Source organism: Carcharhinus amblyrhynchos, chromosome 13 (genome assembly GCF_965287045.1).
Source record: "Carcharhinus amblyrhynchos chromosome 13, sCarAmb.v2.hapA, whole genome shotgun sequence".
Taxonomy (NCBI): Eukaryota; Metazoa; Chordata; class Chondrichthyes; order Carcharhiniformes; family Carcharhinidae; genus Carcharhinus; species Carcharhinus amblyrhynchos.
Window position 1 is genome coordinate 15,104,122 of NC_137336.1, and position 16,054 is coordinate 15,120,175.

Below are 16,054 nucleotides of genomic sequence, written 5' to 3' on the forward strand. Positions count from 1 at the left end.
ATCCTAAAGTAAAGCACCGCTTTTGGTTCTGTTCAAATTAAGTCAAATAAATCACAGATTCTGGACTCAAACCTCTTCTGTTATGAATACATACTTGGAAAGCAAATTCTATTTATGTTAAAGAAAAGGCTAACAGAGAAGATTAATGATAGTAGGATCACAAAGAAGGGTGGTAATGTTGAGAGCTAGATTCCTTTGCTAGAAACATGAAAGAGTGCCAAAATATTTAAACGTGACACAGGACCAGGGCCTTCTTTGTAACTTTGCCATGGAAGGGGACAGAATCCAAGTCTGTGGCAAGGGTGTAAGACCGTGAGCAAAGGACTGGCAGTGAGTACAATTTGTGGAGGCAATAAGCATGAATTGCCAAATTAGTCCAGAGCATTAGGCTTTCTTAAAGAAAAACTGTGTAGGGGTGTGACCTGTTTCAGGTAAGTGTAGGGTAAACTCATTCTGTGGACCAACAGATTACTATTGCTATGGGAACTGTTGCTAAGCAGCTTTTATTAGTCAGGATTACATAAATAGGCTTTTCTCTTTCCAAAGCTAGTTTACAGATTACTTTTTTGGGTTATTTCACAAGCAACCTGAATTTTGTTCTTTTTTTAAAAAAGGGATTTGGTATATTTTTCTTGTCTTTTGTGGAGTTTTCTTTAATTTTGAATTAATTGCAATGGAAAGTGTAAATACCTACCTTGGATTGCAGTGTGTTCTTTTTGAATAAATGGAAAGCAACAAAGAGTGTCATTTGTATGGAAAATAAACCTCGCCTTAACTCTCATTCAGAGAAGCATAAATACACTCCTGATGGAACCGTTACCTGCTATTGCAGCCTCACACTCTTCCTTGAGGACCTTGACGTGTTCAGAATGATTGGCCTCCAGTTCCACAATCCTGGAGTCCAACTGTGCTGCTTCTTTCTAAAGAATTCACAAAACAACTTGGTAATCATTTACTTTTAAACAAATACTGTCCTGTTGCCAAGGTACAAATATGACATAAGTGCTATTCAAATGACCGTTTGGCAGACCAGAACTTGGGCAGCTCAAAAGAGATGAGTTTTGGACATTTGTTGCTTAAGCCCTTGAAAGGTGGAAGCCCAACATGAAAGAGTGATGGTTTTCTTCCCAAGAATTAACAAAACCCTTCTAAAGCAAAGTTTGGCTGAAAGATGGACAGCCAAAGGGCTTTTTGATGGCTCTATGCACTTCCAATATTTCCTATTTCAATTTCCTGCTGTGGAGTTTTCTTTTCATTCGCTCGTGCAATGTGGGCATTGCTGCTGGGGCCAGTATTTGTTGCCCATCCTTAATTCATAGAATCCCCACAGTGCAGAAGGAGGCCATTATAAATTCAGAATTAGGCCATTTGGCCCATCGAACCTGCTCCGCTTTTCGTTCATGGCTGATATGCTCCTCACTCTCATTTTCCTGCCTTCTCCCCATAACCCTTCAACCATTACCAATTAAGCATCTGTCTAAGTCCTTCTTAAATTTATTCACTGTCCCAGCACCCACCACACTTTGAGGTAATGAATTCCACAGATTCACAACCCTTTGGAAGAAGTAGTTTCTCCTCAACTCTGTTTCAAATTTGCTACCCCTTATCCTTTCGTACTACAATGCCCCATCAGCAGAAGCATCTGCTCCACTTTATCAGATCTTTTATCATCTTGTATGCCTCAATTTGATCTCCCCTCATTCTTCTAAATTCCAGAGAGTATAGGCCTAAAATCTCTCTTCATAGAACAAATCTCCGATATCTGGAATCAATCTAGTGAACCTCCTCTGAACTGCCTCCAATGCCACTATATCATTCAACCAGTATGTCTGCACTGACCACAATCCCACCCAGTCCCTATTCCCATAACCCCACATACTTACCCTGCTAATCCCCCTGACACTAGGGTCAATTTCACATGGCCAATCAACCTAACTCGCATATCTTTAGACTCTGAGAGGAAATGGGAGCACCCGGAGGAAATCCCATCAGATACAGGGAAAACATAGAAACTTCACAAGACATTGACCCAAGGCTGGAATTGAACCCAGGTCCCTGGTGCTGTGAGGCAGCAGTGCTAGCCACTGTGCCACCTTGCTGCCCCAATTGTCCTTGAGAAGATAGTGATTAGTCCAACAAATCAGCAAGGCTGATCAGCATGGAGATGCAGAGAGAATTCATATAGTTGCTGATGGAACACGTGGGCTCATGATAAACATTAGCATAACTGTGACCACAGCATGTTACTCTTTCTTGGTATCCCTCGAATGCAATTAAAACTATACCATTCTCCTCCAATGCCTTTATTCCATTGTCCAGGTAACTGCGATATTGTCCTCTCATTCTTCCTCCCTGAGTTATCTGATTATTGCCAATGGCATCTCCAAATCCAAGTCCCCTGTGGATCTGAATCACTGATCTGATTTACTGCAATGTTAAACAGTGAACCAAAATAGCACCTTCCACCTTCTCAGCTGGATGCAAAAGATCCCATGGCTTTATTTTGATGTATCGGGGAGATGGCTCTGGTGTCCTGTCCAACATTTACCTCTGATGATGTCTTGAGTTTGTGATAGGCTCTATATAAATGAAAGTTTAATTTTTGCCTGGTGGTAAACCACATATCCTGTTGACACACAGTTCTACCCCTAAACCTCCGCTCTCCATCTCTGCATCACTTGCCTGACATCCAGTTTTGGATAAGTCACAAGTTCTTCCAGCTAAACGTTTGGGAAAACGGAGTACATAAGGCAACAAGCTCAATTTACATGGCACCCAATATCCTTCTTATTATAAAACAACTTGTATTTATACAGTGCTTTTAACATAACAAAATGTCCAAAGTTGCTTCACAGGATCATTATATACAAAATATGATACCAAGCCATATAAGGAGAATTTAGATCAGAGTGAACAAAAGCTTGCTCAAAGTGGAAGATTTAAGCATTGTCTTAAAAGGACACAGTCCAAGATGTGCAGGTTAGGTGGGTTGGCCATGATAAATTGACCCTCGTGTCAGGGGGATAGCAGGATAAATATGTGGGGTTACGGGAATAGGGCCAGGGTGGGACTGTGGTTGGTGCAGAATCGATGGGCCGAATGGTCTCATTCTACACTGTTGGGATTCTATGGCTCAAGGTATTTTTTGTGGGCAGCACGGTGGCACAATGATTAGCACTGCTGCCTCACAGTGCCAGGAAACCGGGTTCATTTCCCAACTTGGGTGACTGTGTGGAGTTTGCACATTCTCACTGTGTCTGCGTGGGCTTTCTCCAGGTGCTCCGGTTTCCTCCCACAATCCAAAGATGCGCAGGTTAGGTGGATTGGCTAAATTGCCTCTTAGTGTCAGGGGCACTAGCTAGGGTAATTGTGTGGGGTCATAGGGATAGGATCTGGGTGGGATTGTGGTTAGTGCAGTTTCGATGGTCCGAATGGCCTCCTTCCGCACTGTAGGATTCTAGGATTCTAAGAAAGTGAGGTGGAGATGTGTAGGGAGGATAGACCAGAGCTTGGGCCTAGGCAACTGAAGGTACAGCAACTGAGGATGGATCAATTCAAATTGGAGACACACAAGAGGCCAAAGTTAGAGCATAGATAAATTAATTCAAATTTACCTCTTAAAAGTTGTACAATTAGGCAGAGGCTGCAAACTTGCATGTACCCCAGGTGCCATTTGTACATCATCCATAATCTACTTGTAGAATAAACTGAAACTATTCACCAGTGTTTTTGCTTTTATTTATGATTCAAACCTTTTGCAGTTCCTGTTTTAGTTTCTCGATGTCCTCTGCATGTATCTGCTGAAGTTGTTTTTTCTCTGCACTATGCGTTGAGTTTAGATCCTCCCTCAGTCGGGTAACTTCCCTCTCATGCTCCTCTTTGATCCCTTGTAGCTCTTTCTCGTGTCTCCCGAGAAAAGCAGCTTCTGTCTTCTGTAGTGGATCAGGAACATTTCTGAGTAAATCTGGGGAGGGAGAAAAATAAAACAGGGTGATTATTGAACGTTCAAAACTATTGGAGAAGGAGTTTTAGTGGGTGACAAATCTGAGCTGTGCATGTGTCATTTCACAATATGCATTCCAAGCATAAAATTTCCCCGTGCTCCACAAGCGATATAAGACTGCAGACCTTCCTGTTGGACAGGAGGAGATAGAAAATGAGCTAGTAACAGTAATTAACATGCTGAACATTCAGCAAAGTTAACCTGGCACAACAGCCAGACCTAAATGGTTGAGGTTATCTGGATTATAGAATCCTGTAGTGCAGAAGGAGACCATTCACCTCTTTGAGTCTGCACCGACCACAATCCACCCAGGCCCTTTCCCCATATATTTACCCTAGCTAGTCCTCCTGACACTAAAGGGCAAAATAGCATGGCCAATCTGCCTAACCCATACATCTTTGGGCTGTGGGAGGAAACTGGAGCATCCGGAGGAAACCCATGCAGATACGGGAGAACGTGCAAACTCCACAGATAGTGACCATTCCGGGAATTGAATCTGGGTCCCTGGTGCTGTAAGACAGCAGTGCTAACCGTTGTGCCACCGTACCACCCCAATCACTACGTGATCATTACATTTGCAACTGTGAGAAAATTCTTAATGCTGGTGACTTCTCCTTTCTGTGGATTAGTAAGGGGTGACTTTAATCAAGTTTACACAAGGAATTGACAGGATTGGAGGCAGAGCTTGTTTTACACATTGTCTGTTTTTATTCTCCATTGAAGTCAATGGGGATTAAGGGGACGGATTCCATTGAAAGGAACCTGGTTAATATGGTCCTGATATGGTCAGTTACTGATAAGCAGTAATTGCTCCAATTTAGATCAGGCTTCCTGCTTTCTATTCGGCCACCTTCTCTGTTCAGAAACAAATATTGTTCCTCGGATTAAAGCATAGAATCATGAATACAAATGAGAAATCTGAGCCTCCACACCAGATGTCGATATTCCAGCACTGATTTAGTTGTGGTCAATGCAGCAGAGTTCCACTGTAAAACCAGAGGGAGATTCTGATATCTTGTGCACTTATGCCTTTACTAGGAAGACTGTTAATTATTTATTGTCTTGTGGTTTAACATCATTTTAATTAGATGGTTACACACCATGCAGCATGGGGGCGTCACAGTGGTTAGCACTGTTGTCTCACAGCACCAGGGACCTGGGTTCAATTCCGGCCCTGGGTCACTGTCTCTGTGAAGTTTGCACATTCTCCCCACATCTGCATGGGTTTCCTCCCACACTCCAAATGTGTGCAGGTTAGATTGATTTGCCATGTTAATTTGCCCCTGAATGTCAGGGAGATCAGCAAGGTAGATTTATTGGGATGGGGCCTGGATGGGATTGTTGTTGCTGCACATTGCTTGATGGGCCGAATGCCCTCCTTCTCAGTGGCAAATTAACTACCACCCGGACCCCTAGGCTCAGCTTTAGTAAGGACCCCTGACACTGCCCCCATCCCCGCCCCACCCTTCACTGAATAGAATAAAGTGACGTTCGATAACTTATATTATTGAATTATGTACTACATATATAATACCATAAAATTATATGCATCAGTTACAGTCCTTTTATTCGTTTATTTTTCATTTTCTTTACATTTGTACTTTAAAAAGCTTCCACATTTTTTGGTTTTTAGATGTTACATTGATAGCACTGGAGGCAGTGGTGACAGTCATCATGCTGTGGTGTGGTTCTAATAGTATTTAAAAAGTACTTCTAAATATAATTAAGCATGCACTAAAATAAGTATGTATACATGTTATAGCATGACAATAAACTCTTTGTTGCATTTATTTTATATTTATTTGCATGTAGTACAAGTCCAGGGGTGAAGCTCCTCTATTTATAGGTATTTGTTATAGTAATTCATCCATGGGGTATAGTTATGAAAACTTATTTACCCTTAAAAAGGTTAAACCAATTTTTTTTGTTCCCAGGACCCCCTCCTTTCCAGGGCTTAAGCCTACTCAACCTAATGATTAATCCACCACTGCTCCTTCTGCACTGTAGGGATTCTATGAAACCATGCCATTTTAGCCTTTTGTAATAATTCCTTTTCACCAGTTAGGTACATAACAACTGAGATATTTATTTATTTCTAACCATAATACAGAGGCTTGCAGCCTCATGGCTGCCGCTCAGCCCCTGAGGAAGTTCAAAACCCAAGCTCACCAAGCTGATCCTCAATGCTGCTCCCCAATTGGTCCCCTGGGTCACATGACCCTGCAGCTGGAATCTTAAAGGGACAATCACCTCACCGTTCAAAGCATGTCAATAATCGAAGCCAAGAACAGGAGTTCCCATGCTGATTGATGATGACCTGGGCCTCCAGTAAGAGGAACAAGCTTGAAGCATGTTGATTAGTTTTGTTTGTAGTAACTAAAAATGGCATCAGTCATGTACCAATGTGTTGAGGATTGATTGTCGTTCTTGACTCAAACATTTCCATCAAAGGCCATGCTCACAGTTAACATTGACATTACAAAGGATACTGTGCTGTGGAAAGTGCACCTATGGGTTCTCAAATCTCCAGACGTCCCCACTTTTCAACTCCCAAACTATGGTTATATTTTTGGCCCATTCGTGTTGCTCCCCTGCTCCACAAACCACTGTGTTCTGTAAGCGATGTCCTCACTGTTGTTAGCAGTCCCTATCGATGTGGCTATAGGCCGAGTAAATGTGCACGGCACACAGAGAATTCAGTCTCCAGTCGTGATTATGCCAGTCGAAATGTAAACATGCGTCAGCTGGCCCAGAAAGCCAGCTGCACACAACCTTTGTACACATTTTCAGCCTTTTGGCCTGCTTCCAATTTTAGTGTTTTTCAAAACTTCACAAGTAATCTAAAAATGGAATATAGTACAGAATAGAAATAACTTGTGCAAAGTGGACACATCGACAGTTCTCAAGGGCAGGATATTGTGGGCGCAATAGGATCTCCGCTGCCAAAGGCCAAGACCCCCCGAGTTGCCCCATTTCAGGGAAGTCTGCCACATCTTCTGCCACTCAGACAGACAGGCCAGCTGCAGGCATTGTCCTGTGACCAAGGACCTGGAAGTAAAAAAGACCTGCCCATCAAGAGGTGTCAACAAATCCGAGGCAAACAGATTTTCTATAGCAATGCCACTGCAAAGGCAATGAATAATAACCCAAAGCCTCAAATTGAAGAGGGACCCTGGCCGGGGTGAGTAATGGTTCAAGAGGTGGGTCACAGTGAGGGTGACCAAACATCCTGGACCTTCATGTAATTTGGCCTTTCATCATCTCCCTTGGTCGAGGTCTCCCCTAGATGTGTTATGTCCTGGGTTCCTATTGCTCAACAGGCATTTGTTTCTGCTCATGTGTTGGACATTCATTGGACGTAGGTACTGCTGGCTGGGCTGGGCATTTAAGACTCAACTCATTGCTGGGGGTTTGGAGTCCACAAGGAGGCCAGACCAGGTAAAATCTAGATGGGTCTTTATGACCCATGGTCATCAATAAACTTTCAGATTTTTATTGAGTTCAGGTTTCACCATCTGCCACAGCGGGATTTGAACTCAGGTTCTCAGAAAATTGCCCTAGGTCTCTAGTTACTAGTCCACTGACAATACTAGTATGCCACTGCTTGGCGATGGGGGTTGATCTGGCAGGGGGCTGCATCAGGACTGCAGAATCTGGGTAAGTTGTGCAAGCTGTGCACACTATCCCACCACTCCCGCACCCCCCTAACCCTGTCACAGAATTCCTGCTGCATCCCTAATCTCACAGACATTCCACCCCCCCAACCCATCACTCTCAAAATCTCACAAAGGCAAAGGGTCCCTTTTTTTTGGCAAGTGTTGGCCACTTTGGTCACAGGGTAGGGAGTATGGGAAAGAGGGTGGCTTTCAATTGCACATCCCATTCTTCATACTGGATTTCTTGTTCAGGCTCAGACTGCCTTTGAACAAGGAACCAACACTACTGAGGAACCTGCAAACAAAACCAACAGGGCTGGTTTGTCCTGCTCCTTGTTTGGCAAATCTGCCCATCCCCACCCACCTCACCACCCACACATCCTCTTTCTGCCACAGAGTTAACCCCAGCAGGGGTGGGATGATGGGATGAGGATCAAAAGTAGGCACTCATTGCCCACTTGAATGCCTCGATGGGTGGTGGGGTGAGAACGGACCTTCCCGCCACTGGCCTAATCATCAACAGGAAGGTGGTGGAACTCCTACCCACCACTCTCCTATCCAATTAAATGCCCCCAGCCACCAAAATTCCCACAGGAGAGGGTACTGAATGCCCCTCTCAATCTGACAGCAGTAGAGTTGAAGTGAGAGACTAGAGCAGGGAGCTGAGGCCATGATGGTAAGCTTTCAGGGACTGAAGGAAGAAGGAACAGAGAAAGGGAAATAAGGAAAGGGAAAGAAGCTTCAGTACTAGAATACCAAGTGAATAAATTGTGAAAGGCAAATTGAATAAAATAGGAACTTGAAGCAGCGAGAAAAGTAAACTTTGCTCCGAAAATGAGTAAATCTGCTGATGCAACTGTATCAGAATAATAAAAGGAACTGTGTGTTACAAGCGCAATCATTAAAACTTCAGTCATTTGATACTTTTTTTGAACAATCTATGCTAAAACAAAAGTTTGACTTACAGCACTCTTATTTTATTGTCTGACCTTGTTCTGGAATTTCAGGATTCCAATCAACTAGATTGTCTGGTCATGCATTTAATACAGAACTACAGAATCTAAAAACTTACTTTACATAATGGAGTAAGCATTCACATGCTTCAAGTAAGAACCGCAGCTTGGTCAGGAGAGGTCTTGTGGCACAGTCCCTTCCTCCAGACTGGAAATTCTGGGTTCAAGTCCCACATGGTGACCATGAAAAGTATGGTTATAACATGGACAAACAAGCTGACTGCGAGAATGTTAGAATTCCTACAGTGCAGAAGGAGGCCATTAGCCCATTCAGCCTGCACCATCAACAATCCCACCAAGGCTCTATCCTCATAACCTTACATATTTACCCTGTTAGTCCCACTGACATTAAGGAGCAATTTAGCATGGCCAATCCACCTCACCTGCACATCTCTAGATTGAGAGATAAAATCAGAGCACCCGGAAGGAACGCACGCAGCTCTGGAGAGAACGTGAAAACTCCACACAGTCACTCCAGGTTGAAATTGAACCCGAGTCCGACACTGTGAGGCAGCAGTGCTACCCACTGTGCCACCTTGCCACCCAAATTAGCCTGCAAGTCCTTCCAATACACCTGAAGGGAGGCAACAAGAGTGTTTCCTGATCCAAAAGGCTACAGCAAACAACTGTAGCACAACTTGCACCAATCCAATGGAAGTCCAGATAAGGTATGGTACTTAAAGGAGCTGGGTCAAAACTTAAGCTCATCCCTTTCTGAACCAGTAAACAATTTTACTTAGAATTATGCCGAAAGAGACAAAAATCAGTGCGGTAGATAGCAAAAAGAATAAGCTAAAGCAAGCTGATAATTAAAGGAATAATCTACATACCCAATAGATAGTGAGGACTAACATTGAAAACTGCAGCTAACCTTTGTGACAAATCAAGCTAATTTAGTAAACAGTTTTTCCAGCAACATGCTGTATCATGCTATTGCTTGTGTATATTTGCATCGATGTGAACAATTCAAATAGTGAGTGCCTAATGTGCTAACAGCGAATAAAGTCAGCTTTAGTTCAAATTTACTTGTTTATATACAATCTTGGTGCAAAGATCATAAGAAACACCTATTGAAAGCAAGTGAAGGCAACTGGAGGCACACACGTTGAATATGACATTTTGGAAGCTTTTGACTGTCACGAGGAATCTCCCAGTGATTACTGCAGACATTTCACCATTAAACATTTCAGATTAACTAGGTCAATTTCACCTGCTCTGTTTATCTGCTAATAATTATTCCATTGAAAAAAAAACTAATGTTCTTTTTTCAATGCCATCATTTTATTTATTATTTTGTGAATAGATAATCTATCTTCACAAAGTGGTTTATATACAGCTCCTGCATTGGCCTCCTGTACTGTAACAACAGTTGGCCAAATCACTGACTGTAAGGTTGAATAGCCAGAACCCCTGTTACTATAACCAGGAATACCCAGTGCTTCTATTTTCTTCATTCTTTCAGAAGATGGGAGTTTTTCTGGCATAGTTGTCCATCCCTAATTGTGCTCGAGAATGTGGTGATGGTGAGGCATTCATGAACTCACCAAGTTTTGGCAGGTCAAATAGGATGACAGAATACAATATTAAGGGTAAGACTCTTGGCAGTGTGGAAGATCAGAAGGATCTTGGGGTCCGTGTTCATAGGACGCTCAAAGCAGCATCGCAGGTAGAGGCTATGGTTAAGGCAGTGTATGGTGGACTGGCACTCATCAATCGAGGAATCGAGTTTAGGAGTCGGGAGATAATGCTGCAGCTGTATAAGATCCTGGTCAGACCCCACTTGGAGTACTGTGCTCAGTTCTGGTCGCCTCATTACAGGAAGGATGTGGAAGCCATTGAAAGGGTGCAGAGGAGACTTACAAGGATGTTGCCTGGATTGGGTGGCATGCCTTATGAGGATACGCTGAGAGAGCTCAGTCTTTTCTCCCTGGAGAGACGAAGGATGAGGGGTGACCTGATAGAGGTGTATAAGATGTTGAGAGGTATTGATCGCGTGAATTCTCAGAGGCTTTTTCCCAGGGCTGAAATGGCTGCCAAAAGAGGATACAGGTTTAGGGTGCTGGGGAGTAGGTACAGAGAAGATGTCAGGGGTAAGTTTTTCGTTCAGAAGGTGGTGGGTACATGGAATCAGCTGCCGACAGTGGTGGTGGAGGCAGATTTGATTTAAGAGACTTTTGGATAAGTACATGGAACTTAATAAGATAGAGGGTTATAGGTAAGCCTAGAAGGTACAGACACATTTGGCGGAACTTGTGGGCCGAAGAGCCTGTTTGTGCTGTAGTGTTTGTATGTTTCGATGTCTCTAACTGCTGCAGTCCATCTGGTGTAGGAATACCCAAAGTACAGAAGGGAGCTGGGAAGGGAGTTTCAGGTTTTTGATCCAGCAGCAATGAAGGAACAATAATATAATTCTCAGTCAGGATGGTGTGCGAGTTCGATTGAATTTACAGGTGCTGGTGTTCCCAAGTGTTTGCTGCCTTTGTTCTTCTAGGTGGCAGAGGTTGTAATTTTGGAAGGTGTAGTCAATGGAATATTGGTGAGTTGCTGCAATATATCTTCTACATGGTACGCACTGTTACCACCAGGTGCTGGTGGTGGAGCAAGTGAATGTTTAAGTTGGTGGTTTTGGTACCAATCAAATGGATTGCTTCTTCCTGGATGATATCAAGCTTTACGAGTGTCATTGGAGCTGCACTCGTCCAGGCAAGTGGAGTGCATTCAATCACACTCCTGACTTGTGCCCTGTAGATAGTGGACATGCTTTGGGGAGTCAGGAGATATGTTAAATGCCTCATAATTTCCAGTCTCTGACGTGCTTTTGTAGCCAAAATTTTTTTTTAAATGGTCCTGTTCAGCTTCTGGTCAATGGCAACTCACAGGACGTTATTGGTGAGGGATTCAGTGATGCTTATGCCATGAATGTCAAGGGAAGATAGTTAGATTCCCTCTTTTTGGAAATGTTCATTGCCTGGCGTTTGTGTGACGCAAGTGTCCTGCAGCCATGCAATCTAAAATTACAGCGAAACCATTTGTAATGCAAGACTATGAGTGAATACAGAGACACAAGCAGATGAAGAATGTAGGATAAAAGGTGACCATCTTTGTATTATCCATGCGTTTGGCATGTTATATAATGCAACATAATTTGGAGGGGGTAAAATCCAGAATGGTATATCATTGTTGAATCATAACCAGCAGTATAACCAGAGCAAATGGAATCCAACAATTGAAGCCAGTTCCAGCCAATGCTGATCAGTCCTACACCAACTCAGTGGGCGATATTTTATAATATGCATCACAGTCTCTTGGAAATATCATAACCAAATCAATTTTAAGCAGAAATTAGAAGGTAGAACCAGGAACAAGGTTAATTATCAAAAGAACATTTGAAAGAATCTCAGCGAATTAACATCAAATCTATTTAAATTACTGGTGTTGCCTTATCAATAATTTTAAAGCATAAAATTTTTCATGCTCAGAGAAAAGCCACTTGGCCCAAGGATTATATTCAATCATGCTCATGACATAGGCTGTTAGATTTCTGGGTACTAAGGGAATTAAGGGATATGCAAATGTTGCAGGATGGCAAAGTTGAGGTCGAAAATCTGCCATGATCCTGCTGAATGGCAGAACAGAAGAGACCTGAAGGGCCAAATGGCCTATTCCTGCTCCCATTTCTTATGCTCTTAAGTTTAAACCTATCCCTTCATATTAACAGTGTCGCCCCAAGTTAAATTACTAGCAGTTTCTTACCACCATCTTCGTGGAGAGCTGCTAATTCTTGAGATAAATCCTTGTGTTGTTTTGATGGAGTTTCTTTCTGTTTAAATCAAAAATGAGTTATTGACTCATTCCATCTACTTTGCAATCTATAAGCAGAACACTAACTGCAATCCATTCCAAATCACTCAGAATGGGCTGCAAGATTCAGCAATGAACAACAATCAAACGTGATTATTTGTCTCTGAAATTACTAACTTCCTATTCTAACTTGTCTTTGTCATGCATGCCACACGCTCATTGTCTTTTAACATGCACCATCCTCCTACCAATCTGCCTGCCTGGGCAGAATTCAGGAGCAGCAAGTGTCACGAAGGTTTTAGCAATGTGAGTGCAATCCTCCATAGGCCTTGTCAAAAAAACTTAACCCTACTAACAGAAGATGCAGCATGATGGCTAAAATGCACATCAACCATCATCTCCTGAGTCTTTCCCATGGACTCCAATATAGACATTTCCATTGGTTGAGTTGAATGAAATGCTTTGAAATTTTAACCTGTTTCTTGATGTGCTGCCAAAGGATTGCAGCTCCTATGTACCATCTGATTAGAGTGTGTTGACTACAGGGCAGCACGGTGGTTAGCACCACTGCCTCACAGCACCAGGGAGCCAGGTTCAATTCCAGCCTTGGGTGACAGTCTGAATGTTCTTCCCGTGTCTGTATGGGTTTCCTCCAGGTGCTCCAAGTTCCTCCCACAGTCCAAAGAGATGTGGGTTAGGGGGATTGGCCACGCTAAATTACTTCTTAGTAACAAACAAAGAACAAGGAACACTACAGCACAAGAACAGGGCCTTCAGCCCTCCAAGCCTGCTCCAATCATGTGTTCCTAACTAGACCATCTGTTTATATCCCTCTATTCCCAATCTGTTCATGTGGCTATCTAGATAAGCGTTAAATGATCCTAGCTTGTCTGCCTCAACCACCTTGCTTGGAAGTGCATTCCAGGCCCCCACCACCCTCTGTGTAAATCACGTCCCCCACATATCTGTATTGAACTTTGCCCCCTTTACCTTGAACTTGTGACCCCTTGTGTTTGTCATTTCTGACCTGAGAAAAAGCTTCCAACTGTTCACCCTATCTGTGCCCTTCACAATTTTATAAACTTCTATTAGGTCGCCCCTCAACCTCCGTCTTTCCTGGGAGAACAACCCAAGTTTACTCAATCTCACCTCGTAGCTAATACCCTCCATACCAGGCAACATCCTGGTAAACCTTTTCTGCACTCTCTCCAAAGCCTCCACGTCCTTAAGGTAGTGTGGCGATCAGAACTGGATGCAGTAGAACATAGAACATAACAGCTCATTACAAGGTCTCCATGTTAGACGATATCTCTGTTTTGTGAGCAGCCCACGAGAGTTTGTGATGCAGATCAGGAGCACTTAATCATCTTGCAAACAGCAATGAAAAAGCAAGCAGACAAACATGCCAGAGCTTGACCCCTTCAGCCAGGAGACTTTGTGCTAGTGCTCCAAGGCTGGTGGGCCTAGGTAAGATGCTCTTTCGGTGGGTCAGTGCAGACTCAATGGGCCAAATAGCCTCCTTCTGCACTCTGGGGATTCTAAAATGAAGCTGAAGCGGTAAGCCAAATCCTGCCCAATCCCCCACCTGGAAGACTGCATAGACAAAGCAGGTAACATGGCCTGCATTACTAAAATAGAATTATTAAAGGGCAGTATGGTGGTACAGTGATTAGCACTGCTGCCTCACAACACCAGGGATCCGCGTTCAATTCCCAGCTTGGGTCACAGTCTGTGTGAAGTTTGCACATTCTTCCGATGAGTGTGAGTTTCCTCCAAGTGCTCTGGTTTCCTCCCACAGTCCAAAGATGTGCAGGTTAGATGGATTGGCCATGCTAAATTGGCCCTTGGATCATAGGACTAGCTAGGGTAAATGCATGGGAAATGATGTTAGGACCTGGGTGGGATTGTGGTCATTGCAGACTCAATGGACCGAATGGCCTCCTTCTGCAGTGTAGGATTCTATTGTCCTATGATACTGGCAAGTGCCAATTGACCATCCAAGCAAAGAAGATCTCTGTCCCTCTAACACCAGATAGGGTACTCCAGTGTTCAGTTATGCCGTTTGGTCTCAAACACACCAGCCACTTTCCAGAGACTACCCAACTGTGTAGCGTACCTGGACAATCTATAGGCATGCAGTGACAGCTCTGAAAGCCATCTGGAACAACTGGAAGCCTTCTTCCAATGATTACAGTCAACTGACCTCGTAGCCAATCTAATAAAAAGCATGTTTGCTAAGGCTCGCTTGACCTCGGCTTGTGGTGGGTTGAGGACAAATACTGCCCCGAGCAGCGAAGATACAGGAAATAATGAATTTTCCCGTCCATACAACAACACGGGAAATAATGAGATTCCTAGGGATGTGTGGTTACTACCCTCACCCTCAACTTCAGTACTATAGCTGCCCCACTAACCAACCTGTTACAGAAAGAAGTGAGTGTTGTATAAACAAAGAGATGTCAAAAAGCTTTTGAGAAACTGAAAGCCATTCTAGCAAACAAAGTGGTATTAGCAGCTCCAGACTTCAACAAGCCATTTAAAATAGCCATCAATGCTAGTGATCGCGAGGTAAGGCCTATCCCCCAGGAGGATGCATCAGGCACACAGAACAGATTCATTTTCTCTCCAAGAGATTGAGACACACTAGAAACTCTACTCAACCGAGGAGAAAAAAATTCTTATTGCTCAAACACTTTTTCTCCAACTACATTCAAAATGGCGACACAGAGATCATAATCTACACAGACCACAATTTTTTAACCCTGGTGGAAAAATTCAAAATGAGAACTGAGAGACCATTTCATTGGAGTTTGTTTCTCTAGCTAGATCACTTAAAAATGACCCACATTGCAGGAAATAACGTGATTGTGGATGTTCCATCCGGAGTAAAACTCGCCCCAGAACAGCAGTCCAAATCTCAACACAGCAAAACCAACCAAGTGAAAGGGAAGATGTGAAGGCATCAATGGATGGGTCTCTTTTCTTTACGGTTATTTATGATTCTCCCAGTCTTATAATGACTCACGGAGAGGGGGTAACATATTGGCATGGATAGAAGAATGGCTAACTAATAGGAGACAGAGAGTAAGCATAAATAGGTGGTTTTCTGGTTTACAAAATATATAGAATGATTTGTTACAGCAATCAGTGCTGGGGCTTCAATTATAAGAATTTATATAAATGACTTGGATGAAGTGATTGAAGGTACATTTGCTAAATTTAGAATCCCTACAGTGCAGAGGGAGACAATTCGGCCTATCGAACCTGCACTGACCACAATCCCACTCATGTCCTATTCCCATAATCCCACATATTTACCCCGCTAATCCCCTGATGCGAGGGTCAATTTAGCGTGGCCAATCAACCTAACCCACACATCTTTGGACTGTGGGAGGAAAGCTGAGCACTCGCAGGAAACCCACGCAGATACAGGGAGAATGTGCAGACTCCACACAGACAGTGACTCAAGACCAGAGTTGAACCCATTTGCAGATGATAAAAAGATGAGTTGAAAATTAAGTTTTGAAGAGGACATAAGGAGGCTACAAATTGATATAGACAGATTAATTGAGTGGGAAAAG

The 16,054-nt window shown here is 43.2% G+C and overlaps 1 protein-coding gene across 1 annotated transcript in view; it reads right to left on the reverse strand.

Annotated features, from left to right (window-relative positions):
• Nucleotides 1-16,054, reverse strand: part of LOC145351734 (coiled-coil domain-containing protein 69-like) — a 40,081-nt gene that overhangs the window by 9,435 nt on the left and 14,592 nt on the right. Inside the window, exons 2-4 of the mRNA XM_080201327.1 lie at nt 12,426-12,492; nt 3,753-3,964; nt 821-920 (exon numbers count right to left, since the gene is read on the reverse strand). Coding sequence (XP_080057453.1) covers nt 821-920; nt 3,753-3,964; nt 12,426-12,492 — 379 coding nt within the window. The remainder of the gene's footprint in view (nt 1-820; nt 921-3,752; nt 3,965-12,425; nt 12,493-16,054) is intronic.